The sequence below is a fragment of the Cucurbita maxima genome, unplaced genomic scaffold, assembly GCF_002738345.1.
Source record: "Cucurbita maxima cultivar Rimu unplaced genomic scaffold, Cmax_1.0 Cma_Scf00011, whole genome shotgun sequence".
Lineage (NCBI taxonomy): Eukaryota > Viridiplantae > Streptophyta > Magnoliopsida > Cucurbitales > Cucurbitaceae > Cucurbita > Cucurbita maxima.
Window position 1 is genome coordinate 116189 of NW_019272027.1, and position 25603 is coordinate 141791.

General features: G+C 40.8%; 8 protein-coding genes across 10 annotated transcripts; 4 read left to right on the forward strand and 4 right to left on the reverse strand.

Moving 5' to 3' along the window:
- Nucleotides 1–492: 492 nt before the first annotated feature.
- On the reverse strand, nucleotides 493–1793 carry LOC111486343 (probable WRKY transcription factor 71). Its single transcript, XM_023133430.1, has 3 exons — nucleotides 1382–1793; nucleotides 1135–1275; nucleotides 493–1059 (listed from the first exon to the last, which is right to left on the reverse strand). Exons 1-3 carry the CDS (start codon nucleotides 1714–1716, stop codon nucleotides 735–737), a joined length of 801 nt encoding a protein of 266 aa, XP_022989198.1. The 5' UTR covers nucleotides 1717–1793; the 3' UTR covers nucleotides 493–734.
- A 5-nt stretch (nucleotides 1794–1798) lies between these two features.
- Nucleotides 1799–5030, reverse strand: LOC111486336 (pentatricopeptide repeat-containing protein At2g42920, chloroplastic). Its single transcript, XM_023133422.1, has one exon. It carries the CDS (start codon nucleotides 3738–3740, stop codon nucleotides 2073–2075), a length of 1668 nt encoding a protein of 555 aa, XP_022989190.1. The 5' UTR covers nucleotides 3741–5030; the 3' UTR covers nucleotides 1799–2072.
- LOC111486341 (ribose-phosphate pyrophosphokinase 4-like) lies at nucleotides 3425–12791 on the forward strand. 2 transcript variants are annotated; one of them, XM_023133427.1, is made up of 8 exons: nucleotides 3425–3445; nucleotides 9838–9972; nucleotides 10671–10986; nucleotides 11138–11233; nucleotides 11308–11376; nucleotides 11460–11588; nucleotides 12303–12399; nucleotides 12488–12791. In XM_023133427.1, the coding sequence occupies exons 2-8, from the start codon at nucleotides 9857–9859 to the stop codon at nucleotides 12616–12618; spliced, it is 954 nt and encodes a 317-aa protein (XP_022989195.1). In that variant the 5' UTR covers nucleotides 3425–3445; nucleotides 9838–9856; the 3' UTR covers nucleotides 12619–12791. The 2 variants fall into 2 exon arrangements, with proteins under 2 accessions (XP_022989195.1, XP_022989194.1); XM_023133426.1 differs by lacking the exon at nucleotides 3425–3445 and having other exon boundaries at nucleotides 9540–9972.
- Nucleotides 5089–6302, forward strand: LOC111486342. Its single transcript, XM_023133428.1, has 2 exons — nucleotides 5089–6113; nucleotides 6155–6302. Exon 1 carries the CDS (start codon nucleotides 5267–5269, stop codon nucleotides 6077–6079), a length of 813 nt encoding a protein of 270 aa, XP_022989196.1. The 5' UTR covers nucleotides 5089–5266; the 3' UTR covers nucleotides 6080–6113; nucleotides 6155–6302.
- Nucleotides 6411–8783, reverse strand: LOC111486337 (glycerol-3-phosphate acyltransferase 1). Its single transcript, XM_023133423.1, has 2 exons — nucleotides 7882–8783; nucleotides 6411–7640 (listed from the first exon to the last, which is right to left on the reverse strand). Exons 1-2 carry the CDS (start codon nucleotides 8632–8634, stop codon nucleotides 6768–6770), a joined length of 1626 nt encoding a protein of 541 aa, XP_022989191.1. The 5' UTR covers nucleotides 8635–8783; the 3' UTR covers nucleotides 6411–6767.
- A 914-nt stretch (nucleotides 12792–13705) lies between the features above and the next one.
- Nucleotides 13706–18074, forward strand: LOC111486334 (mitogen-activated protein kinase 10-like). Of its 2 annotated transcripts, XM_023133418.1 has the most exons (11): nucleotides 13706–14238; nucleotides 14699–15107; nucleotides 15369–15496; nucleotides 15596–15655; nucleotides 16043–16192; nucleotides 16297–16452; nucleotides 16619–16830; nucleotides 16936–17037; nucleotides 17127–17266; nucleotides 17373–17630; nucleotides 17711–18074. In XM_023133418.1, the coding sequence occupies exons 1-11, from the start codon at nucleotides 14215–14217 to the stop codon at nucleotides 17725–17727; spliced, it is 1656 nt and encodes a 551-aa protein (XP_022989186.1). In that variant the 5' UTR covers nucleotides 13706–14214; the 3' UTR covers nucleotides 17728–18074. The 2 variants fall into 2 exon arrangements, with proteins under 2 accessions (XP_022989186.1, XP_022989185.1); XM_023133417.1 differs by having other exon boundaries at nucleotides 13707–14238; nucleotides 17373–18074.
- Nucleotides 18075–18697: 623 nt separating this feature from the next.
- LOC111486345 (transcription factor PAR2-like) lies at nucleotides 18698–19574 on the reverse strand. The gene has a single exon (XM_023133432.1). It carries the CDS (start codon nucleotides 19313–19315, stop codon nucleotides 18947–18949), a length of 369 nt encoding a protein of 122 aa, XP_022989200.1. The 5' UTR covers nucleotides 19316–19574; the 3' UTR covers nucleotides 18698–18946.
- A 1170-nt stretch (nucleotides 19575–20744) lies between these two features.
- LOC111486339 lies at nucleotides 20745–24899 on the forward strand. The gene is made up of 6 exons (XM_023133425.1): nucleotides 20745–21856; nucleotides 21962–22039; nucleotides 22418–22491; nucleotides 22573–22680; nucleotides 24529–24576; nucleotides 24678–24899. Exons 1-6 carry the CDS (start codon nucleotides 20830–20832, stop codon nucleotides 24693–24695), a joined length of 1353 nt encoding a protein of 450 aa, XP_022989193.1. The 5' UTR covers nucleotides 20745–20829; the 3' UTR covers nucleotides 24696–24899.
- Nucleotides 24900–25603: the final 704 nt, after the last annotated feature.

A 25603-nucleotide genomic window follows, 5' to 3' on the forward strand; every position in this document is an offset into this window, starting at 1 on the left:
GCAGATTTGAGAAACTAGGGAGTTGATGTCATTGTAGCGTTACAAGGCAGACAGTTTCCAATATTTAATGTTAGGTTGACCTTCAAACTTGTCATTAAACACCTTCCATAAAGTCAACTCCCAACTCATTACTCTATTATTACTTCATACCTTCCTTCTTAACTTTAGCTCGTCTCTGCCAAGTTTCTCTCTAATGTCCATTCGATTACCCCTAATCCTTACATAATTCATTATTCCAAATCAAAATTATCGGTTCTTTTAGTGTTTCGAAAGTTGAAATAGGCCATAGATGGAGACACATTCACTTTTTCTCTTTCAACAAATATTTTTGCAATATCAAGAAAATGTGACCCATTATATGGACGAATGTTAACAAGATTCCAAAAGTTGATTAAACAAAAAAATTTCTTCTTCAGATAAAACGATGATCATTTACTTCAAAGTAGAGTTCCCAACATTCACCAATATGAATAAAAACACCTTCCAAAAATCTTGGAGACAAATTTGGTCTTTCATATACGTACTCAATGCAAAAATGCATGAGATAACATAGTGCATTTAGGTTAGATACATGCCAAATATATAATAAAGGGACTGAGAAATTCAAATCTTTTTACTCCAAATTCAAATCTTTTATCTCTCCATGGTTTTATATATCCTAACACAACAAGCAGACAAAGCTGAGTTCTTGTATAATAGCTTCTCATACAAAGAGGAGTACTTGTGTAAGGCCCCTATTTTTGAGTGAACAAATCCTGCAACAGGCTATAATGATCCGGCATTTGAAGATGTTGCTGGAGATTTAGATTTTGGTACATCATTGACGCGGGATCGGTCTGGCAGTTCTTCGATAGCAAATGCGAGAAGAGTTCTTGGGGAAGGGCAGGCCCCGAGGAGGGTGCCGATGCGTGAAACGGAGACAAATGGCCTCGGAGTGTAGCCGGGCAATGGTGGATGTGTTGGCCTTCATACGTAGTTATGACCAGGGATGGATCTTGGTATGATCTTTCTACTCGTTTCTTCACTACGCATTTTTGACTGGTGCATCTGTAGTAACTTCTGCAGAGTTTAACACACACACATTATTAAGCTATAAATAAGAAAAGGGTTAAAAAAACAAAAGCGAAAGTTAACCTGGGGTAAGGACTGTTTTTGACTGCCTTCTGTCCATATTTTCTCCACCTATATCCATCTTCAAGCTGATCAATCTCAGTCTTAGTCAAGAAAGCAAACCGGGGCTCCCTCTCTCGCTTCTCTTTCTTTTGGGCTGCGTTCCTGATAAATCTCAACATAATCAATCTTGTTCTAAGAAACCCACCTTTTGTTTCTCTATAATTTTACCTCTAAATTCAAAAAATGAGTGAGCAAATTGAATACATACTGTTTCTTACGCTTCTCTTCTTTCTTGCTCTTCACGGAATCGTCTTCAGCTGCAGGTGCAGCCTCATCAGATGAAGACGACACTGAAGAATTTGAAGCCTTCTTTTTGGACATGTCGTCCACCGGAGAAATGAGTTCCGATGAAGAGCAGGACACGTCCAACGCCCTCCACACGCTGTTGTACTCCAACGACGTGTCGAAGAAGTTGGTGAAGCTCATGAAAGCAGGATCCAACGACGGCTGTTGCTGGAGGATGGTACGGTTCATATCCAGCTGGTTGTAAACAAATGGATCATACTGCTGGTACACCTTATTTTCCCCTTCATCATTCGCCATTCAAAGCCAAAAAAAAGAGACCCAATTTAGGGTTTTTAGATCTGTGAAGGTGTGAAGGAAACAAGGAGTGTATGTATGAAAATGGAAAAAAAATTGAGAGTCAACATTTCCAACTTAAAATGTTTCCAAGAACAAAAGGCCTATATCCCGACACGTGTGACTACAACCGGCACCGGCGTTTGACCGTTGTCCCGGCACGTGGGATTTTCTTTTTTTTATTTACTTCCTTCTCCAAAACTCTCTCTCTCTGCTGCTCTTCCGCTGCTGATCCAATCCTCACGTCATCTCAGTAGTCATCAAAAAACCTTAAGACCCAATTTTTAAAACTTCAAACATTAATCTCATCATCATTAATGTCAATTGGAGTAGATTTGCAGTGCATTGATGAACTCTAAATCTCCCCATTCATTTGTTTCATCTCCTAGAATTACTCCCAATTCATCCAATACAAGGTAGATCTCTCGAGCTTTAGGATGCCTCCTCCCACCACCAGCTATGAACTCATGAACTTCATCATCCACTTCAATCACACTGCACCCTGCTTCTTTCTTCACCTTCTTCATCCTCATTGAAACCCTTTCCTCCATTGCTCCCACGAAGTCATTGGTCGACGCCTGAATATTCGCCATAACAACATAACCCATGCTCTCTTCTGGGTCCAATTCTTTCACTTTCTCTGCTGCTCTCTTTCCCATTTCTGTGTTCCCATATGTTCTACAAGCTGACAGAAGACACCCCCATATGATTGAATCTGCCTCGATCGGCATCGTTTCTATCAACTCCTCTGCTTCTTCCAGAAACCCAGCCCGGCCGAGCATGTCCACCATTATATTGTAGTGTTTTATTGATGCTTCCATTCTGTATGTGTTTGTCATCAGCGAGAAAAATCCCCTGCCTTCATCCACCATTGCACTGTGATTGCAGGCTGTTAATACAGCCATAAAGCTAACTGAATCTGGTTTGAGATTAGAAGAAGATTCCAGCATTTTGAACAACATAACCGCTTCGTTTTCGCACCCATTCACTGCCAGCCCAAAGATCATGGAGTTCCAACTGGATAATGCTCTGTTGGGTATTTTCTCAAACACTTGGAGGGCCTTCCCTATGCTACCACATTTGCTGTACATGTCTATGATTGCTGTAACGACAATGGAATTCAACTCTACATTGTTCTTCTTTATGTATTCGTGAATCCATTCCCCTTGCTTGAGTGCTCCAATTTGGGCTGAAGCATTTAACAAGCTCACCATTGTATACTCACTAGGCTGGATTCTCTGTTCTTGCATTTTGACAAACAGCTTCAGGGCTTCTTTGAACATCCCATTTCTCACATGCCCACCAATCATTGAATTCCAAGAGACTGGATTTCTAACAGGCATTTTATCGAACACCTTCCTCGCCTCATCAATTTCACCGCATTTAGCCAGACCCGTAATCATGGAATTCCAGGCAACGACATCGAATTCCATTAGTTGGTTAAATATTCGACGAGCTTCATTCAGAAACCCACAATTAGCATACATATACAAGATTGTGTTTCTGATAAACGGATCAAACTGAATACCTAGCTTTACTACCCTCCCATGAAGCTGGGTTCCGTCATGGGCAAGTCCAAGTTGAGAGTAAGCTTTGAAGACAGATGGGTAAGTCAATCTATGCGGTTCTATTTGTGAAGAAACCAACATGTGGATGAAAAGATAGAGAGCCATTTGAGGGTTTGAGCTTTGAGAGAAGCCTCTTATTATTGTATTCCAACAAAAAATATTAGGGTTTTGCATTTGCTTAAAAACCAGATATGCGTAGTCCATATTGCCCAGCGGGGAGGCGCAGAAGGCCAAAACACGACTGGCAGCAAAAGACTCTTTGGCCCTGCCGGATTTGATGAGGTGGGCGTGAATCTGTTGCAGGTCTCTCATGGTGGTGCAATTTTTATCGACCATTGAAAGGTAAGGTTGGTCGAAGAGGCTCAATTTTGATGATGAAATTGGTGAAAGTGAAGGAAGCCCACAATAAGCTGTTAACATTTTTCACTTCTGATTCTTAGGTTCTAGTTCTTACCTCGTCTTCTGGTTGAAGAACTCACAGAAGGACTGAAGGTGTTGAACTTCCCTGCGGTGTGGCCATGGCAGAAACTTGGTTATCCAATACCAATCTAATACAGGGCCACCATCTACCCAAAAAGAGAAGTCTCTATACACATGGGCCATGGGTATTGTATCCTTCTATAATTATTTTGACCTCCACCATTTTAATTTTGGAAGTTTTGGGGTGGTTCCACCTGAATTGAGGACTTTTTGTACTTGGGTTCTGTTTGGAATATCCATAACATTGTTGTCAGGAGTGATGATCTACCTGAATTTCCTTCAACTACCTCGGACTTGCTGTGTATTTGGGAAGGGATATGTAAGTGAAAGGAAGATCTATTGTTGTCCTTTAAATAAGACTGTCCTTAATCTCAGGCTTATATGAACTTGAACAACAAAGTGAGAGGACACAGGAGAAATTCAGTCCCCCAAAATGGTCACCGTTTCTTTCCAATCCCATTGCATCAGCAGGGGCTAGCTGATGCAATGGATTCTCCATTTATCAATCCAACTTGAACCTCAGACACGTATTCTCCGGCCATGGATTCTCCTAAAAGAACGTCTCCACCATCTTCAGGGGCTAGCAGCTGCATTGCTAGTTGCCGTAGACTATGCATGTGGCTTTGGTGGAACTGATTGCTCACCAATTCAACCCAAACATCATTCATGATCATGCCTCCCTCCTACGCCTTCATTAGCTACTATCAAAACAATCCTGTTCCAAGTAGCTGTAACTTTGGTGGGACTGCCGTCATTACTAGCACCGACATTGTTAGGCTGAGAGTTCATTGTGAACAAGCATAAGATGAAATTCAACTCTACTTCTCATTTTTCCCCTTTCTAAAACCTTCCATGGGATTTCTAGTTTCAGCAACTGCAACATGTCAAGGGACATAAAAACATAACTTCAGAGATTCAATCTGTTTCTGAAAAGTCTTAGTAAATCCCATCTTCCATTTCTTCCATTTGCTTTCCTGATACCGCCATCCTTCTCCCAACAAGGACTCTGTCTTTCTTTCAACTCTCCAGCACAACTTCATGAGTTGGAAACACCAGAACCAACTAATTGCTTGGAAGACTTTGCATTTAGTGCACCCAATTCAAGTTGGTTGATGTGAGATGTGTCTCGTGTTTTTAATGCAGAGCATGTTGTGATTGGGAATAACAACCCAAGAACAATACATGGATCTAATCTGGCAGTTTCTAGCTATCTGTACCTTTCCTCTTCAATTCCTTGGCTTTTTCCTCTGCGATTCCTTAATAACAATTTCATTTTTTGTTTACCAAATTATTTGTTGAACATGAAGTTGGGGTTGGGGATGGGGATCACAATCAACCACGTAGTAATAATAGGAATGCTAATAATAATGGAAAAGGAAATGGCACCAAGTTAAGCCCTTCCAGTTCCAATTCCCCCCTTTTTCATCCATCCTATAATTGCCCTAAATCTTCAATCCCGTTCAACAATGGAAGACCGTCAATCCCTCTCTCTCCCTCTCCTCTCCGCAGCCCCTCCAACTTCTGCCAACCAATCCCCCTTCCTCTCAAATCAGGCCATCGCCCTCCGCCTCCTTCTCGTCGCCTTCGTCGGAATCACTTCACTCTTGGCCAACCACGAGGCCTCTAAAGGCTTCGACATCACCATTCTCAACAACGCCAAACCCTCCCCCGCCGGTCAGCGCTTCCATCTCTTCTACGTCTCGAATGACGAAGCCACGCGCCTGATCCTCAACGCCAGTTCCTTCATCGAGAATCTCATCTACCCTTCTCAAGCCTTCCCCAAGAAGCCAGTTAAGAGCGTGCATCTCACACTCTCCCGCACCGATCTCTCCTCTAGTTACGCCGTCGAGAAGCTTCACGACGGCGGAGATGACTTTGTGCTTCATTTGAGCCCTTCCATTTTCAATGAGAAAAACGCGAATCGCGCCATGTCGGTGGCGGTTTTTAGAGGGATGTCGCGCGTGTGGCTGTGGGATGGAGAGGCCCACGCCCCGCCCTCTCTTCTCGCCGGAATGGTCGAGCACATAATCGCCGCCGCGGGGTTGGTGGGGGAGAAATATTCCGGAGGGGTGGCAAGTACGTTGACAGCAGCATGCGATCCCACGTGGTGGAAGGATAAGGATCCTACGGAGATGGCAATGTTTCTCGACCATCAGGAAAAAGAGCGGGAGGGGTTCGTCCAACGGCTGAATCAAGGTTTGAAAGCCAGATGGCACGATCGGACGGTGGAGGATGCGGTGGGGGTGCCAACTCAGCATCCGTGTGGTTCAGTAAATTAGTTCCCACCATTCCAGAGTCGGCACGTAGGAAGGGGCAGGTTGAAAATTTGTAGAATTTTGTTAATTGTTTACTATGCACCATTTTTGGAAGCTCTGAATCGTACAACTTGAGGAGGTGTGAAATGCTCCGGCCAAAATATTGGTGGAGTGTTTAATTCTCTGCTTCATTTCCTATTTATTCCCTAGTACTTTCTGGAAAATTAATGAATAAATTGATATATAACAACAAGGCCCTCTCAGGAAGGACTATTAATTATTAATAATATTATTTCACGTCTATATATGTTGTGATGGAAGGTAAAATTGGAGGCTGTATTCAGCTTGTTATGCATATTGGAAGAACATGTCTAACATATATAATTAACTACAACAGAACATGGGACACCAATGACGAAGATAAGCTTAAAAACAATCACGGAATAGGTCGTGAGACATCAACTATCAAGATATGAACGTGGAGGAGCTAGAATGAATGTGTAGGCTGGGTCACATGACATCGAACACCCAGAAAAAACAGGCTTGATGAAAACAGTCGGGTGACACTGGAAGTAAGACCGTTTCGTAAAATGTATGCATACTTTCTTTCCATCCCAGCAGAGGAAATCGATGGCGAGCTTAAAAACAGCATTAAACAAACCCTCACAACGGATGAAACAAAACCCCAGGATGGATTTTTGGAATTGAGTTTTCACTGTGTGGGAGGAACCAACCCTTCATTCCCTGCCAACATCAGATACTTGTCCTTCCTTGTAAGCTTAGTACATTCGAACCCCAAAACATCCGCCAATTGTCTCTGAATATAATTACCAACCTCGTAGCTACTCTTCCCTCCCCCACACGTCCACTCCCTCGGAAGCTTAGGAAGAACGACCATGCGGTAGCTCGGCCTCGGATTCATCAAGAAGAATATGGGATCCAGCCATTTGAATCCACTCGCCGTCGTCCCATAAAACATGCTCACCTTCGTATTCACAGCCACAGGCACGATTTCATCCGTCAGCTCCGCAAACAGCGGACTGAATCTCAACAAATACGGCTCCCGACATGTCGTCCCTTCTGGACAAACAACCAAATCCCCTTTTTCTAGCATTCTCTGCATTGCTTCCCCATCTTTCGTTCTATCTCTTGTCAATCTCACCGTCTTGATCGGAGCTATGATTTCTGAGAATTTGCTTAGACTGTAAGTCACTGCAATCAATGGCTTCCCCATTGAAGTGCTTAGAAAAACAGGGTCCAGAAGTGTTCTGTGGCTACAAACGAATAAAACTCCCTTTTTGGATCTGTGTTGCTTTGAGTCAAGGCTTCTTCGGTTGTAGCCTTCCAGATTTATGCGTAGCCCACTCCAACACCCTAACAAAATGGCTAATCTGTAAGGAAGGACGATGCCAATACAGATCCTGAAAATGGCTACAAATATCCCCACAGGAATCCACATGAACATGCAAAGAGTTGCGAGAGGAGTTGGTAAAAACGCCAATCTTCCATCGTGAAATATTAGTGGCTTTGGGCATCTTTCTCTTCCCGACCTTCTGCTGTCCTCGTTGTTCACAATATACGCTTCCTGTCAACAAAAAAAGAAAAACAACCAACCTTTTTAGTCAACATAATGAAATTTGAATAATACACTTTTTGATGGGCTGGCAAGATGTACGGAGATTTCATTGGATCCAAAACCTGTTGCTTCAAATTAAATGCATTAGAAGAAAATAGGTACAGTTTTTGGTATATACTCCATAAATTTAGTGAAATTCAAGCATTTATTGGAAAACGGCGATGCATTTTTAAAGATATTGTTATAATACCTTGCAAAGAGAGATAAAAGGACAGTCATGGAGATTTGGGGCTCCAATGCCAACGTCGGGCCTTCTTTCTTCTCCAAAATACTCCACTAAAGCCTTGTGCTTCACGACCAACCCACTCCCGGACACCAAGCCAGTGAAGTAGTTACCACAAGCTTGCAACTCTGTCCCTACAACATCATCAACTTTCAAATAATTTCTCAAAAACCCCTCCACCATAACCCTAGGCACGCTCGTGAACACAACCTTGCACCCAATGGCTTGGAAAGCCTCAAACACATGAAGGTTAAGATTGTCGAGATAGAATTTAGGAAGGACGGTGGAGCTAACATTGGCCATGCTTTTTATAGGTAACCCGCAAAAGGAAATGAAAATCATGGCCTTCAATTTGGGCTCCCAATCCAAAAGACAGATAATCGGCCAAGAAAGCAGCAGAATGAGAGCTCTGACAAGGCTGCCACCTTCGAAGGCGAGGAGCATGAAGTAAGGGAAAAAGGAGCAATCTTTGGAGGAGGGCCTCAAAAGGGAGCCATGGAAGTCGGAAACAAGAGTGTGGGAAGCTCTATTTTGGAGGCTACATTTGGAGACGTGGGGGTAGAGAGAGAATGGCGGTGGGAGGGGGGGCTTGAGAGATGGGGGTTTGAAAAAGAAGGCATATTGCTTCACCTTCTTGGCTGCTGTGTAGCAAGAGTTGGCCAAGAGTTGGTAGACAACACGTTGTAGGAGCTTGAAGAGAAGCCTTGGGAACACAGCCATGGACGTGTTTTTTTAAGTGTATGGGATGTGAAGAAGATGAGGGGTTTGGAGAGTATTTATAGGGAGGGGGCTTCTCTCAGCGTTGAAAATTGACTGGGCGGGCGTATTCAATGGTCATCATTCTCTCTCTCTTTTATTATTCGTTTATTTATTTATTTATTTATTTATTTATTTATTGATCGATTTATGAGAATATGTTAGCATCAGGTGAGCATCCTGTTTTAAGAGCAAAGAAGAAAAAGTTGTGGGTATCTATGCATTGTTGCATGCGTTAGCCAAACTAAATAAAAAACATTAACCGAATGATAAGAGGTTTAGTTTAAAACTAAATTAATTAAAAGAAAAACAAGTGTTGGAGTAATTTTGGTTGGTACAAAATCTTAAAGTTCCCTATTTATTTCTGCTCTGTGTTACGGCTGTCGTTGGGAAGAGGGCATAGGTATTCCAAAACCGTGGGTGAACACAGAACCCTCTGAATTTTGTAATAAACGCCTTTTCTTTTTTCTTTTTTCTTTTTTCTTTTTTGAGGGGGGTTAGATAACCAATATTATTATCTGTTATTTGACAATTTATACGCACCGTTTAGGTCAAAATCGTATTTGACTTTAACATTTTCAGAGTCGTCCCATATTGTCTCGTGGTCTACATTATGCTTGTTATTAAATTTGATTGGGGGGCCAAGAAATGGGAAGAGAGCCGTCCAAAAAATTACTGAAGGCTGCAAACCCAATTAAGAAGTGGTAATTTCCCGATGCACTTTAGTCTACCTATGAAAATTGGCCCTTCAGGTGGCTCCACTTTGGTGCTTTCTTTTGGGCTCAAACGTGGTGAGCCAAATCCAAACCCAAACCCAGAAAGGAAGGAATTGGAGTTTGGGTGCCGCCACCAAACTTTGATCGCCTCGGATCTGCTTAATTGGATTCGTCTTCGTCAACCGTTCTCCTCTTCTTCGCCGTCGTATTCAGGCCAACCTTGAAAATTGTTGGACTCACCAAACCTCTGTAAATGAAGCGATGAGACGATTGGTGGAACCGAGTGGGGCAACAGAAATGGTTCTTCTCTTTTCTTTTTTCTTATTTTCTGGGCGAGAAATGCGTTATTCCAACTGGGAAACAGATGGGTCCCACCAGTCAAATTCTATATTTCCTTGCGCCTCTCCCCCTCTCTCTTTGTGCTTCAAGTGAAAGCAACCTTCCGGCGGAGGTTTCAGGTGTGACAATCAATGCCAAATCCCGCGAAGAAGCACGTCTTTCTCTTCTACTGCGCGGAATGCGAAGAACTTGCCCACAAAGTTGCTGCTCAATCCGATTCCATCACTCTTCAAACCATCAAATGGAGGTCCTTTCCTTTTCCTTTTCGGTTTCCTTACTCCCCCATCAATACAAATTTCTTCACTGCGTTCTTTGATTTTCTGTTGCTTCTTCTACTTGTTGTGTATGTACTCTTCTTTCCACCACCTTTTTCCCGCCAATCTTCATCATTCACCTACTCATATCTTACCATTACCTTTCGTTAGCTTGTTTCGAATCTTCACTCACTTCAACTGCTTCACTTTCCTTCACAACTGCTCTGTTCCTGTTCTTGTTCTACAACCACAATACTACTACTTTCATCACTTTCTCAATGTCTCTACTTGTGTCTCAGTCACATTCTTGCTGCTTTTAACCAAAAGAAGACAAGGTATCTAGACATTTAGTAACGAAAACGGGAAAACGAATTGATGATGCCAGAAACTAGGTATCTTTAATCCGGATCAGCAAATAGCTCTGGCAAGAGACTGCCATTTCATCATCTATCACCTGTTTACCTGTATGCCACAGAGTAATTTTGTGGAAGCTGGTATTCGGATTCTGTCTTTGTATCCTGCTATATTTGTGTCCTATAATTGCAACCTTTCAATTCTTGGCTAATCTTTGTTATGCCTAATGTTTTCTTTGTAGCTCATTTTGTTAATATGTCAAGTTATAAACTGCTCCAGGTAGTCTTTCTTTTGTAACTACTATAATCTTCCTATTGTTCACACTATCTATATACAGGACGTTTGATGATGGTTTTCCAAATATTTATATAAACAATGCTCAAGATCTACGCGGGAATCATGTAGCATTCCTTGCATCCTTCAGCCACCCAGGAGCCATCTTTGAACAGATATCAGTCATATACAATCTCCCCAGGCTTTTCTCTGCTTCATTCACCTTGGTATTGCCCTTCTTTCCTACTGGCTCCTTTGAGCGAATGGAAGAAGAAGGGGATGTAGCAACAGCATTTACCATGGCCAGGATCTTATCAAATATCCCTATTTCAAGAGGTGGCCCAACAAGCGTAGTTATCTATGATATTCATGCCTTGCAGGTCTGTTTTTATTCATTGGATTTATGGTCTATAATTGGGCATGAATTAACTTTTAGCCTTGGAGAATCCTTCGACATCTGCATCTCTTCATCTCATGCCAATTTCCATCTCATCTGTATCATCTTTTATATCAATTTCCATTTCAATGCAGGAAAGGTTTTACTTTGGGGATAATGTTTTGCCTTTGTTTGAAACTGGAATTCCACTCCTGAAGCAACGTCTGCGCCAACTTCCTGATGCTGACAACGTGAGTATGCAGTTCAGAGCTCTAAAAATTTCGTTTTTTTTTTTACACTGCCGTGATTAATCCTGCTATCTCAGGTAGTTATAGCATTTCCAGATGATGGAGCTTGGAAACGATTCCACAAGCAACTCGATGGCTATCCTGTGGTTAGTTGGAATTTATCTAAAAACTAGAATTTCATGAGTACATTTCTCTTAACAGTCTAAAATCTGATGTCAACGAATGGCAGGTCATCTGCACAAAAGTTCGGGAAGAAGACAAAAGGATAGTGCGGATCAAGGAAGGAGTCCCTGCTGGTTGTCACGTTGTTATCGTTGATGATTTGGTACAATCTGGAGGAACCTTGATTGAGTGCCAGGTATACGTCTGGTCCCTATCCTACTACATACCGTCGAGGATTGTTGGGAGAGGAGTTCCACATCGGCTAATTATAGGATAGATCATGGATTTATAAGTATGGAACACTACCTTCATTGGTATGAGGCCTTTCGGGGAATTAAAAAATAAAGTCATGAGAGTTAATGTTCAAAGTGGACAATATCATATCACTGTAGAGGTTTATGATTCCTAACCCCTACTATTTCATCAAACCAGTGCGGAAAGATCATTTAAACTCAATTCTCCATCTCTTACTTGGTTGTACCAAAACTGCTGGCATAAGAAGTATCTCATTGAAGTTCCAACCTAATTGATTTCATACTATATGATTGTTGAGTAGACTACAGGCATTTGTAGTTGTAAATCATTGTGAATTGGCAGAGCATTCTCATGACAAAGGTCTTACAGAATATGTTATCAAATGCCATCAATTTTCCTCATCTAATGACAGGATTCTCATTATAGCAAATAAGTGAGCTACAAAAAGTTCCTTTTACATGAACATCATTGATGAAGATTTTATTCTACAATGTCATTTCTGCACACAATTACTAGAAGCATGCCCATTTTCTACTTTGGCTATTATTATTTTTCTACAAGGCCATGGTCAAGCTGCAAGCTGAGAAACCTGTGGCCAAACATATTGTTGAGTGTGCCTACTGCATTCTAATAGCCCTGCTTACTTTGTAATCAGAAAGTTTTAGCAGCTCACGGTGCGGCCAAGGTTAGCGCATATGTTACTCATGGTGTTTTCCCAAAGCAATCATGGAATCGATTCCTTCACAAGAACGGTAAGTGCTTGAAGTCTCCCTCCATGCATAGTCTTAACCCCATGGACTGCCAAGTATGCTAATTTCTATTTTGGCGTTGTTTCTGAAGGTCTGGAGATAGCGTTTTCCCACTTCTGGATCACAGATTCCTGCCCTCACACAGTCAAAGCCATAGCAGATAAAGCTCCTTTTGAAGTTCTGAGTCTAGCAGCTTCCATTGCTGATGCTTTGGTGATTTGAATACATTACTTATTGATGCCGACAATAATACTTGGGGGAAAAGAAAAGTGTTCGCTATTGAGGCATAGACTCTCGATTAAGAGATTGGAGGTTCAAATTCTCACCCAACATGTTATTATTGAAAACTATGAATTAAAAATAAAAATAAAGAGGCTGGTGGAAATTTTGTTTCATATGACCTTTTTAACTGTCACAATATGGTAACCTATTCCACATTGTTAGATGAATGGTCAAAGAATAATCAAAATGCTGCATGATAAGACTGAAAACCACAATGCTCATAAATCATATACTAATCCTGATAGAAATTAAGGTCTAAGTTGAACTAAGAAAAGAAAAAGGGACTCGTAATAATAAAATGCTTACAGTGTAAAGTGGGAAAGATGATGCAAGCCAATTATTGAGTGGGGAAAGCTTTGAGGGCCGCTAAATCTCGCCCACCGTTGATTTCCAAGTTGCCCAAATGCTTTTGTCGATTGCTCCTTTGAATTGATAGCTTAAACCCCTATTGTTTGGATGATTTAGGTTAAATAATACGTGAATTCGGATATAGCTCGAGTATAGATGGTCATATTTGTGAAGCTAAATTATCAGCGTAAATTTTGCAATGTATATGAGTCAAACTTTGTTCAAAAAATTGTTCATATGATTGGGTTTTTAGATCATTTAGGAGAGAGATTTTTAATGTGGTTTGAAAAGTTGGATATAGTGATCGTATTATTGAAAGCAGTTTTTTTTTATCCCAAATTTAACGCAAGAGTATGTTAAGCCTATTATTTCATAAGGGGACTTGAAGCAATAAATTTGGAGGATCACCATTGTGGATTCTCATACAAATTTAGGGTTCTGTTTGGCGAAGATTGTTGATTCCCATGATGTATGCTCTCCTGAAATCAATCCACCTGGTATTTCCACCGCCCATCCATCCTTATCCATACGTCTTCGGCTACGAATCTACGGAGCCTAAAGAAGAGTGAAAAAGATGCCACTGATAATTGCAAGCAAAGGGATTGAAAAAGCCGAAAAAAAGGAAGAGGGTCTCCTAGATTTCTGCTTTTTGAATTAAAATTATCCTGTTTATATATCCCACCCTCTCCCTCTACTCCTCCCTTCCGCGCTTATTCCTTTCCCCAACTCTCTCCTTCTTTCCTGTAAGCTGCCTGTAGATCTCCGATTCCCCTGTTCTCGTCTTTATTACCTGCTTCTTCATCGCTCAGCAGTTGGGTTTAGGGCATTCATCGAGTAGGAATGCTAAAAGTTTCCATACTCGATCTGATTTTGGTTACTTTATGGTAGCCGGTGGTGTTGGTTGTTCTGGGTCGGTGATTGAGTTTCTGGTTCAGGTTTTGGGATTGCAGGTAGGGAAGTGTATGAGGGATTTGATTCGGGTAATTTTATTATGTTCCGTGGAGGATTCGGGAAGGAGCATAAGGAGGGATTGTGGGTTTGTGATCCGGAGCAGGGGTAGATGGGGAAAATGCGGTTGAGTCTTCTTTTAGTCAATTAAGAATCGAAGTTTTCTGTTTTGGTGCTGAACTTGATTTCAGATTTTGTGTTCACTGTTCTCGACGAAGTTGGGTTTGAGAGTTTAGGGAAATGCAGACCAATCACCGTAAGAAGGTGAACTTTTAACTCTCTTTGTTAGAATCTTCTCTACTGCGTTGGTTCTTTCCCCCCCCCCCCAAAGTTTGATAAATGTTTCTGTCTGATGCAATTTTTTTGTCAAATACCTTCTAGTTTAGGCATATGGATGGAAGCATACGACAGTTTCAACATGAATCTGAAGTGAAAATCACGTATTATAAGAGTTTATAGATTGGGTTTTGATTGAAGGGATAGACTATGCATGTGAAATATTGAATTTGCAGCCTTAGATAGATGTCATTTCCTTCTATTTTATTCATTTTGATGCCATTTCTTCGTCCTTTTCCTGGTTTGTGGTGTATCCTATACCATTTACTGATGTCCATGGAAAGTTATACCCAAAAATTTCATTCCATTTTTCAACTCTCTTGGCTGGTCGGCTGTTTCAATTTATTAAGTATCGTGTGTCTTAACGTAGATGGTGTTTGTGTGACAGGATTCTGCAGAGTTGGACTTTTTCTCTGAATATGGCGACGCTAACAGATTCAAAATTCAGGAAGTTGTTGGGAAGGGGAGTTATGGAGTGGTTTGTTCAGCTGTCGACACTCTCACTAATGAAAAAGTGGCAATAAAGAAGATAAATGATATTTTTGAACACCTATCGGATGCTGCTCGTATTCTTCGTGAGATAAAGCTGCTCAGACTTCTACGTCATCCTGATATTGTTGAAATCAAACACATTATGCTACCGCCTTCTCGTAGGGGGTTCAAAGATATCTTTGTTGTGTTTGAGTTGATGGAATCAGATTTGCATCAAGTCATCAAGGCTAATGATGATTTAACAACAAAGCACTATCAATTTTTCCTTTATCAGCTACTCCGTGCACTAAAATATATTCACGCAGGTGCTTGGATATTGTACTGCGTTGACACTTTACTACACTTTTTGTAGAGCTGGAGTGCTGTTGTGATGATTTTAATTTCTTGGCCCACTGTCATTTAAGCTAGATGGGATGTTTTTTTTTGTTTTTCATACAGCATATATAGCCTTTTCTTTTGTCATTTCTTTTGAATTCTGTTCTTGTGGAGATATGCTGTCTGGAGTAAGTATGGTAGCGGTTGGATATAATGTGTAAACTATCTGATTTTGATCTACATTACTGCAGCAAATGTCTACCATCGGGATTTAAAACCAAAGAATATATTGGCAAATGCAAATTGCAAACTCAAAATATGTGATTTTGGATTGGCTAGAGTTGCTTTCAGTGACACCCCGACAACAATATTTTGGACGGTAGGCCAATTGATTTCCTAGTATGTCATGTTCAATATCATAGAAATTCTGGATATATATGTAGAGAGCGAAGGTTATAGAATGTGATGTTACTTGCAGGACTATGTTGCTACCAGATGGTATAGAGCTCCAGAGCTATGTGGTTCTTTCTTCTCTAAGGTTTGTCTTGATGACATTTTCTGAACATAGAGAACAAAACAATCTTGTTATCTTATCTTTTCTAGCTTCATATGATGTTTTCCAAGCAAGTAATCAGATTATCTTGAATCTCCAACTCTCAATAGATCTAAATTAGTCAATACTGCCGAAGTGAGATTTTTGGTTTAAATGGTTTAGTTAGTTGTTAATTCCTCTACAAATAGGGCGTTGTTTCTTGTATAGTTTACTTTGAAACATAATAAAGTCCTTTGGATTATAGTTCTTGGAGAATTCTCTCCTTAGTGGTTTAAGCTACACCACTCACGACTGATAATGATGTTCCTCATTTCGTGACTTATTTTTTCCTTGTTTTCGTGTAACTCTTTCTATTTTTTTGTCTGGGTGTAGTATACTCCTGCCATTGACATTTGGAGTATTGGCTGCATATTTGCTGAAGTACTAACTGGAAAACCAATTTTTCCCGGTAAAAATGTTGTTCATCAGCTTGATTTGATGACAGATCTCCTTGGAACGCCTTCATTAGATACCATTTCTCGGGTAAGTGGCCTTTTATTACGCATAGTTGTGGAGAAGTTTTGTATCTTTTTAATGTTTTGGCTTAAAATTTTCTTGACTGTCAACTTTCAAATGTGTTGCCTTAGGTAAGAAATGAGAAGGCTAGAAGGTACTTAGCTAGTATGAGGAAGAAGCAGCCCATTCCGTTTTCACAGAAGTTCCCAAATGCGGATCCTCTAGCCCTGCAATTACTACAACGATTGCTTGCGTTTGATCCAAAGGATCGACCTACTGCGGAAGAGGTCTGATGTTACATGCTCGACTAGATACATTCTTGTCTTACTACCTCTGTTATTTACTCTTTGCTTTTATTTGTCTAGCGTTTAACCATCCACTAAATTATAGTATGATATAGAGCAAAATTAGTTGCATGTGCTAACATGTTGAAAACATTGCATTTTCCATCAGGCATTGGCAGATCCTTACTTTAAAGGGCTGGCAAAAGTTGAGAGGGAACCTTCTTGCCAGCCAATCTCGAAGGTGGAGTTTGAATTTGAGAGGAGAAAGGTCACAAAGGACGACATTCGCGAGCTGATATTCCGGGAGATACTAGAATACCATCCTCAACTGCTGAAAGACTACTTAAATGGAACTGAGAGAGCAAATTTTCTTTATCCAAGGTCCTTAATGCCTTCTCTATTTCAATTTCCAAATGTTGAATGTTGATTTGGTAAGTGGATATTCCTGACGCTGATCTTCTGGTCCATGTTTTTCTGCTTGCACAGTGCACTCGATCAGTTCAAAAAACAATTTGCTCATCTTGAAGATAATGGAGGGAAAAGTGGACCAGCTTATCCTCTAGAAAGAAAGCATGCATCTCTTCCTAGGTAAACAACGCTTCTTCAAATGTCACCTATCAAGCCATAGAGCGAATGTCCAGTTCTGATGATTTCTAGTTCTTCGCTCATGCTACCAGGTCTTCAGTTCAGTCGAACACCATTCCTCCTAAAGCAACATCGAATATTGCTTCTTTTAAAGACCGATATGTGCCACCAGGGTCGTACAGCAACCGGCATTACAGAGATCCAGCTGCACAGAGGATTGCTGCAACTCAAGGTCTTATTCGAGTACCATTCTATGTTTGTTTTGTCTACTTTCCAGCAGTCTGATCCCCCTAACTTACTGTTGGATCCACCTGAGCTGATTTTATATCTTTGTTTAGGTGAGCCTGGAAGAATATCAGGCCCGGTCATGCCATATGATAGTGGAAGTATCGCCAAGGATGCCTATGATCCAAGAAGGTTAATTAGAAGTGCCCTCCCTTCTCATGCTATCCATCCAACATATTATTACCAGCAGTCTTGCGGCAAAAGTGAAGAATCATCAACAACAGGGGCTGAGAAAGACACTTCCTTGCAATGCAAACAAGCCCCTCAATGTGGAATGGCAGCCAAATTAACATCCGACACAGCAGCTACTGGTGCTTTCTCAAATCCTTTTTTTATGGCACGTATAGGATTGCACAAGGCAGGAAACAATGATCGTGCTGCACGTGTGCAGGTAAACGCTCAATATGATACTGGAGCCGTTCCAGCTGCAACTGCCACCACCCATAGAAACACTGGCATGGTCGAGTATGGTATGACAAGAATGTATTAGAGAAGCATGTGTTTTGAGGAATCTAGTCCATGGAGTTTTGATAAAAACGTTTTACTTGGGTTTGCTTCGATGTTTCGATGACTCAAATTTGGCTGAGTAGTTTAGAAGGAAGAGACAAGTTTGTCATGTTTAGTTTGAAGCAACTTCTTGTAGATAAGATGAATGCCATTTTATCCACGAAACTCGTTTGTCTCAATGGCAGGGTCCATGCTTCTAGTTGCCAGAGTTTTGTAGTAGAGAAGAAAAGCATGATAGTGTTCGTTTATTGGATCTCAAACCTTAAAACTTACCATCACCCATACTGGATTGGCCATTGAAGAGGAAGCTGAGCTTTTCTTTCTTTTTTCTTTGTTGGAGTTGGAAGGAGGTTGCATGGTTTATGCCAATTGGGTGATTGGTATTAATTTATGTTTTGTTGTTATTGCTTTTATGAACAACAATCTCACTGAGACTCAAGTTTTGATGGAGATCAATATTTTGGCATGATAAAAGATTAGCATCGTCCAATAAAGTAATTGAAAGCAGTAATATTATTACCCCAAATCCGGAAAATTATGAGCAACAATAAATTAAGAAAAGAGTGAACTATTTTCAATCTATTTTTAAAAAAACAAGTCAGAATCGATGTACTACAAATAGTATGAACGCGAAATAAAATGATTTACCAATAGATAGTTTACCTAAAAGAAAGTAAATTACTTTTCAAACAATGATGATTAATCCAAAATGGTAGGCGTAAGTGATGAGTGAATCTAGATTTGGAATTATTTTTAAAAAAAATCCAAAAAATGTAAACACTGAATGAAGGAATCAGATGCATTCTGAAGTGCAGTAGATGAGACATTAATGGCTATTAAGATCATAAGGTGAGGAATAATGAGACATCGCTCAACTCTCACCAGGTGGAATTTGATTTTGTATTCATTAGAAAGCCACACTGATTTAGCAGAGAGTAGCATAATGGAGAAGACGATGGTGATCATAAACAGGCAAAAGGATTCGAAATTCTGCTCCCAACTAACAGAGAAAACTGAGAATCAAGCGTCCCATCTTTCTCACATGGAAAGAAAAAATAATTAACCGAATGGAAGAAAGAAAAAAAAAAAATCAAAAACAAAAAGGAGTAACTCATCTTCTTCAACCTCCGCCGCACTTGCTTTTCTCCTTCTCCAAGCTCTCGAAGAAGCTCGACAGCGCCCTCATGGCCTTCACCTGATGCTGCAAATTCATGATATACTCCGCCGTCTGTTCGAATAGTTTGTCAACTCCGAGCGATTCCCCTCCCGGGACGATGGTCTGCAACGCGCGAATCTTCCGTTCGACGGCCTCCTTCTCCTCGGCTTTTCCGGAGGCAATGCGGGTGGGTTTTGTGCGGCTCCGGCGGCGGGCGTTGCGATTGAGAGGAGATTTATGCAATGCGTTGAGGATTAGGGCTTTATGGCGAGGAGTGGTGGTTCGCTTGGTCTGAATGGCGAGTTTGAGTCTTTGAATTTGGGATTTCCCCATGGCTGCAGCTCGAGAGAGAGAAGAGAATGGCAGAGGCGTGTGAATTGAATGGGAAGAAGAAGAAGAAGAAGAAGAAGAAGAAGAAGAAGAAGAAGAAGAAGAAGAAGCAGAAGGGAGTTAAATTATTGTTGAGCTCTGGAAATGTCAATGCCAACGAAGCTGTGGCCCACCATTTTTGGCCTTCTACCCAACTCACTCTGCTTTTGAATTTTCGTGGCCTTCAACCGCCGCCGTACGCGAGTGAAGTTTCTCCCACCTCATGCCTGTAAGCGGGAACTAAATGCTGTTTTTATTATTCTCGTGTCCAATTCAAAGAATTCAAACTAGCTTTGCCTCACCACTTCAATAATGTTAACAAATTCATCTCCCAACACTTCATAAATGCACGAATTTGAGAAACCCAACCAAACACAAGGTGGGGTCCATCTATCCTTAGAGGTTGATTCAATACACAATTATCTCACTTAAAAATACATCCAAATTAAATATGTGACACGACAGGGGTGTTCGAAATTATAATAAGAACGTACTAGAATTCAACCACGGTCCGACCTTACAAAAGGAGGGAGATCTAACCGTGTTTCACAAAGAGATGTGGAAGACATCGTTGTCTCACCAGCAAACACAATAAGTTTGATGGTTAATGAATATTTAAAAGTGTTTTTAAGAGGTCGAAATTAAATTGGAGAGGTTTGTAGTAAATTAAGAAAATGGGGTGGGGAAACAAAGACCAAAGCGCAAGGGAGAAGAAGTGGGGCGCGTGGGGTTACACGTAAGAGAGAGAGAGAGAGGAAGAAATAGAAAATGGGGCCCACGAAAGGGAGGAGGAAAAGAGAGAGAGAGAGAGAGAGCACATGTGATCACATGATTTTCTTGAAGGCAACGCCACCCATGTGCCTCCCCACTCTCTTAATCCTATGATCTATATGACTAGGCTTGGCATGGTCGCCACGTGGCGTCAATCAGTAGCCCCACCTCCTTGAGCCCCCAAAATTTACTCTCCTCTTTTTTTTTTTTTGTATTAGTTATTAATCCCAGTTCACCAGCAATACATGAAATAAAGAAAATCCCAGTACTTATTTTGTTAATTTAACTAAACCAAAGGGCCAAGCTTTAACTCTTAAATTAAATTCTACTTTTGTTTTTAATTATTACCCAAGTTGTACGAATATCATATTTTATTTTATAGAACATGAAATTGAATTAGAGGAGTAAAATAATAGTAAATAACAGAGTGGCGATGCTTCCAAGAAGGGAAGCAAGAAAGGATTTATTGGGCATTGGGATTGGGAGAGAGATCTGGTTGTGTTGCCCATATGGGGCTCTCCTCCATCTCCTCATCCTTTTCCTTCTCATTTTCTCCTATTTTTAAGCTTTTCCAACAAATACCCATTCATTTCTTCTTCTTCTTCATCATCATCATCCCCAACTCCAACTCCCATTCTCTCACTTCTGCGTTTGGTCTCTCTCTCCTTCCATGGGGAAACGAAAGTGGAAGCCAAAAGGGAAATGGTATGCCATCAAAATGCTCTGTAAAAACGGCTTGTTGCTTCACTTCATACTGCCTCACTCACCTCACTCACCTCACTAATATGGAGCTGAAGACAGCACCAAAACTTGCTGTCCCAAACACCGACACCCCTACTCTATTGCACGATTTAAAGCTTAACTCAGCCCATTTCATAGTATTTGTGAGTACCCATTGGCGTGAAGTGCGTACGGATGTCCACATGAACTGCACCCGTCATTCAACATTTGGGCTTTACATAAGCTTCGGGTCAGGCCCGAATCCACATTTGAAGCCCACAAAGAAATTTTATATTCCAGATTCAGATTTTATATCAGAAGCGCGAAGAACTAACATGATAACGCATTCCATTTCTGTGGTTTCTCTGCCCAGTTGCTCTTGTCCTCGTTCGATTCCATTCCACCAACCTCGTCTCTCCACAAACCATAAATCTTTTTCTCCCCTTTCCCTTGTAACCAATTGTTCTCGATTCAATGATTTGTGCGTTCCCTCTTTTACACCAACTCCAGCAACCGGTTGCACCAAAAACCACAGCCCCCACGACGCCGAGTCCGACCCGATTCGAAACCAGAGGCTTTTTCAGCAATTCTACTTGTCAGTCAACTCTGAGAACGCCGCGGACGAAGACCCAGCTACTAATAATCAGAAACAAGATCCGGGTCCAGAGGTTCAGAAAAAGGGCGCCAAAAACGCCAGGGGACTTTTGACAAACATGTGGTGGGCGAACCTGAAATCTGCAGTAGGTCAGAGATTAAACATCGAAGGCATTGTTTCTTCTGCAGCTGTTATTACTAAGGACCGGCATTTGGCGCTACCTCATGTTGTTGTGCCCGATGTGAGCTACATTGATTGGGCTGAACTGCAAAGAAGGGGTTTCAAGGGCGTTGTATTTGATAAGGACAATACAATTACCGCGCCGTACTCTTTGACAATTTGGGCTCCTCTCAAATCCTCACTTGAACAGTGTAAATCTGTCTTTGGCCACAATGTAGCGGTACTCAGCAACTCTGCTGGTAATATGGGTTAAATTCCTTAGCAATGTGCTTGCTTGAATAGCCTTAATGGTTTGTTTTTCCCCTCAATGTGACTATTTACCCTCATGTTATCTGGCGCGCTAGGGCTTTCTGAGTATGATCATGATGGTTCCAAAGCTAAAGCGATCGAGGGGTCGATTGGAATTAAAGTTATAAGGCATGGTGAGTGTAAATTTTCCATCTTTAATTCTATTTCTGTAACATTTGTTTACGCAGGCTGAATTTTGTTCCTGTTGCTGAACATTAGGCTTTAGATATTGTATCCCCGTGCTATAACATTTTAGTGGGTGAACGTCTTATTGCTAACCACCACCTCTTAGTGCATAAAAGTAGAGAATTTGGACGTCGAGATTTCTTCATTCCATTTTATGGATGAAGTGTCGTATAAAAATTCATTGATTTCTACATGATGAACTCATGTTAGGCTCAATGCTTATAATGGATCACACTGTAAATATAGGCTGATTAATTACTTTTAGTGCGTATGTAAGGTTATTTCTGCGTTGCACATATGAGACATTGCTAAGTATTTTGACGTAGGGGTGAAGAAGCCTGCTGGTACAGCTGAAGAAATCGAGAAACACTTTGGTTTTACTTCTTCCCAACTTATTATGGTAAGAATCAGGTGAACTGCTTGAATGCTTTGGTTTTTTGGGTAAGCTATTATTTAGAAGTTGAAATCCATCTTTTCTCAGGTAGGTGATCGACCATTCACAGATGTGGTTTTTGGGAACCGTAATGGTCTTTTGACTATTTTAACTGAACCCTTGAGCATTGCTGGGGAGACGTTTGTTGTTAGGCAGGTTGGTTTTTCCTTCTATATATATATATATATACCATTTTGTTCTCTTATATTGCAATTTATTGAGGGAATTAATGAGTTGAATATCTAGGGTAAAAGAAGATGCAAATATTGTTAATCTTTTTAAAACTTTTATTAAGTTTCCTTCACTATTACTATTATTTTCATTGATTTGTCACCGACTCGCCCAAATGTTGCTTCAAGGTCATAAGCCCAGGTGGGAGTGAAAAAGGGTGTTCATGCAAAGGGCTGTGGAAATCTTGTCCCAACCTTTGGTACCTGCATGTCTAGTTAGAGTTCATGGCTTGGGTTGGGTTGAGTCAGTTCGTGGTTGTTTTGTAGACCAACCTCAAAATTTGAGTTGGTCTGTTAACCTACACAAATAAACTGAATGCAACATCCAGACCAACCCAATTTTGTGGTTGGGTTGGGTCATCAGGTTGTTGACGTGAGAATGGTGTGGGACATTTGTTAACAATTTATGTTATTATTTTAATTTTCAATTTTGTTGTTTTTGAGCCTTTGTAATTAGTAAGCCTAAAGTGCGTAGAAACCTAGCATCAGTGATTTTGGTGACAGAACGACAAACTTGTTTATTTGGAATTTTGTTGAAAACACCTTTTGGAAGGAGATAGTTCAAACAGTGCTGGCTTTACTGCAATCTGATTTCCTTTTCAAGATGAGTCACCCGCGTCAGAAAGATAGATAAGAAACATTGCATTGAGAGAGATTAGACATCAGACAGATAAGAAACATTATGTTGAGATAAATCAGATGGCAAGAAGATGGATCAAAGGTGATTGAATAGAGATCTAGAGTGGAGAGAGATACCAACAAAGAGCAAGATCCAGAGCAAAGAGAGAGATAGGAACAATCGGTGAGATATATAGTGGAGAGAGATATTGAGGTAGAAGGGAGGCTGGAAAGTGGAGGAGATAGATCTACCGATGTGAATAACGTTACTGAACACATTGTTTGGAGGTTCTTTGTGTAGCTAAACAAAAATGAATTGGAAAAAGGTCACATGAGCCATGACGAGTGTGAACACGTACTTGTGGTATGAATCTTATGTTGGCCAATTGCAGGTTATTATTAGTAATAGAAGTGAGATCCCACATCGGTTGGAGAGAGAAACGAAGCATTCCTTATAAGGGCGTGGAAAACTCTTCTTAGTAGGCACGTTTTAAAACCTTGGGAGGAAACCCGGAAGGAAAAGCCCAAAAAGGACAATATCTGTTAGCGGTGGGTTTGAGCTGTTACAAATGGTATTAGAGCTAGACACTGGGCACTGAACCTTCAAGGAGGGTGAATTGTGAGATCTCACATCAGTTGGAGAGAAGAACAAAATATTTCTTATAAAGGTGTGGAAACCTCTCCCTAGTAGACGCATTTTAAAACCTTGAGGGGAAGTCCGAAAGAGAAGCCCAAAAAAGACAATGTCTACTAGTGGTGAGCTTGAGTTGTTAGAAAAAGTTAAAGATGTTAGAATATTATTTATTTGTATTGGGTTGGTTTGGGTTGAACTGCCACCTATTTTTTTCCCAACATGTGAACCTATCCGAAATTTTTGTTTTGTACAAATTGACACAAATCAGAATGAAAATTCACCTATCTCATCCCAACCCTTACAGTTTGCTTAGAGTTGTTCAAGTTTGGTGTGTTGCCGGTTTACTTGGTCTAACCTTTCAGCCTACCACCGATGGTTTTTGATAACGTAGAATAATAGACATCCAAATATGACCACCATCATTGGTCCTTCTACTTTATCAGTATGCATTCATATTACTGCGTGACCACTAGAGATGCCGATCCATTGTTCACTCTATTCTGTGATTTTTTCTGTTCGCAGGTAAGGAAATTAGAAACATTCCTCTTGAACCGTTGGCTTAAGCAAGGAGTAAGACCTATTAATCATCGCCTATTACCATTACCAGACACTAAACAGTGCATTAAAGATTTGTAACCTCTTTAGTATTAATGAAAAATTTTGCCCTGTAGATATCCATGAACTGCTGAAAGATGGCATTCTTTTTGTCCTCTGGCCATTCATTAGCTTATGGTATTAGCGCCTGAGTTGAATATAATACATTGGCAGACTTGTACTTTTGGACAGCAACAATGTTGAAATGTAGAAGGGTTTCCTATCATGTCATCTTGATTTCTGCTCTTGAAAAGAATCATAATTATGTAAATTATATGATCTGATATTTAGTGGTTCTACATTCAGGATGAGCTGCCTATCTTTCTCTTTTATTTATTTATTTATTTTTTTTTTTTTGCCGACCACTCGATGGATTGGTCAAATGGGTTTGATCTGGTTTGTTCGGTTGGCCCTTCTAGGGTTCGATCAGGTTTAACTTCGTAATTCCTTGAACCACACATTAGCTTATGATAACCCTATTTCCATGAATGATTTGTCCCAAGTGAGACGGAAAACTCAGAATGACCTAATATCACAACCACATGGGAGAAGAGGCCTATGAAATATAAGATAAAGAGACCTACTATGCTCTCGTGATCGTATCAAACGTTAGTCAATCATCTATTGCCAACTAATTAGTGATGGTAAACTGATATTTCCTATAGTCAATAAGAAAGCATGGTCACTCAAGGTGCACTTACTATTACCACACTACAAGACTGATGGTCACTCGAGGTGCACTTAAACATTGTTGATCGCCACTTGCTTAACAGGTAGGTGAATCGAACCCTTTGTGTCATCTTTTTTGCCCAACTCAATTAGGTTGGAAAACCAGCTCCCTCCAGACAACTATGTCAAATTTCTCAATTCACAGCTTGGTTGACAGCCATCAACCTTGCCAACACAACTTAGTTGATCGAGCAGGGAGAGCCGGGCCGGCACCTGAGCGAGAGGATGAGCTTGAGTTGCTCGATGAGGTTAGAACTGGTGCAACCCTCTATTT

Excerpts from the sequence above, each read along its gene's own strand:
- LOC111486339 (XM_023133425.1), top strand. The coding sequence starts at position 20,830 with ATGCCATCAAAATGCTCTGTAAAAACGGCTTGTTGCTTCACTTCATAC. Across the intron at positions 21,857-21,961 it reads GGTACTCAGCAACTCTGCTG|GGCTTTCTGAGTATGATCAT; the intron begins GTAATATGGGTT and ends CTGGCGCGCTAG. Across the intron at positions 22,040-22,417 it reads AATTAAAGTTATAAGGCATG|GGGTGAAGAAGCCTGCTGGT; the intron begins GTGAGTGTAAAT and ends ATTTTGACGTAG.
- LOC111486336 (XM_023133422.1), bottom strand. The coding sequence starts at position 3,740 with ATGTTAACAGCTTATTGTGGGCTTCCTTCACTTTCACCAATTTCATCA.
- LOC111486334 (XM_023133417.1), top strand. The coding sequence starts at position 14,215 with ATGCAGACCAATCACCGTAAGAAG. Across the intron at positions 15,108-15,368 it reads ACTAAAATATATTCACGCAG|CAAATGTCTACCATCGGGAT; the intron begins GTGCTTGGATAT and ends ACATTACTGCAG. Across the intron at positions 16,193-16,296 it reads CATTAGATACCATTTCTCGG|GTAAGAAATGAGAAGGCTAG; the intron begins GTAAGTGGCCTT and ends GTGTTGCCTTAG.
- LOC111486341 (XM_023133427.1), top strand. The coding sequence starts at position 9,857 with ATGCCAAATCCCGCGAAGAAGCACGTCTTTCTCTTCTACTGCGCGGAA. Across the intron at positions 11,377-11,459 it reads AACTCGATGGCTATCCTGTG|GTCATCTGCACAAAAGTTCG; the intron begins GTTAGTTGGAAT and ends AACGAATGGCAG. Across the intron at positions 11,589-12,302 it reads GAACCTTGATTGAGTGCCAG|AAAGTTTTAGCAGCTCACGG; the intron begins GTATACGTCTGG and ends CTTTGTAATCAG.
- LOC111486337 (XM_023133423.1), bottom strand. The coding sequence starts at position 8,634 with ATGGCTGTGTTCCCAAGGCTTCTCTTCAAGCTCCTACAACGTGTTGTC. Across the intron at positions 7,641-7,881 it reads CTTTTATCTCTCTTTGCAAG|GAAGCGTATATTGTGAACAA; the intron begins GTATTATAACAA and ends TTTTGTTGACAG.
- LOC111486345 (XM_023133432.1), bottom strand. The coding sequence starts at position 19,315 with ATGGGGAAATCCCAAATTCAAAGACTCAAACTCGCCATTCAGACCAAG.
- LOC111486343 (XM_023133430.1), bottom strand. The coding sequence starts at position 1,716 with ATGGCGAATGATGAAGGGGAAAATAAGGTGTACCAGCAGTATGATCCA. Across the intron at positions 1,276-1,381 it reads GAAGAGAAGCGTAAGAAACA|GAACGCAGCCCAAAAGAAAG; the intron begins GTATGTATTCAA and ends GAGATTTATCAG. Across the intron at positions 1,060-1,134 it reads AAAAACAGTCCTTACCCCAG|AAGTTACTACAGATGCACCA; the intron begins GTTAACTTTCGC and ends TAAACTCTGCAG.
- LOC111486342 (XM_023133428.1), top strand. The coding sequence starts at position 5,267 with ATGGAAGACCGTCAATCCCTCTCTCTCCCTCTCCTCTCCGCAGCCCCT.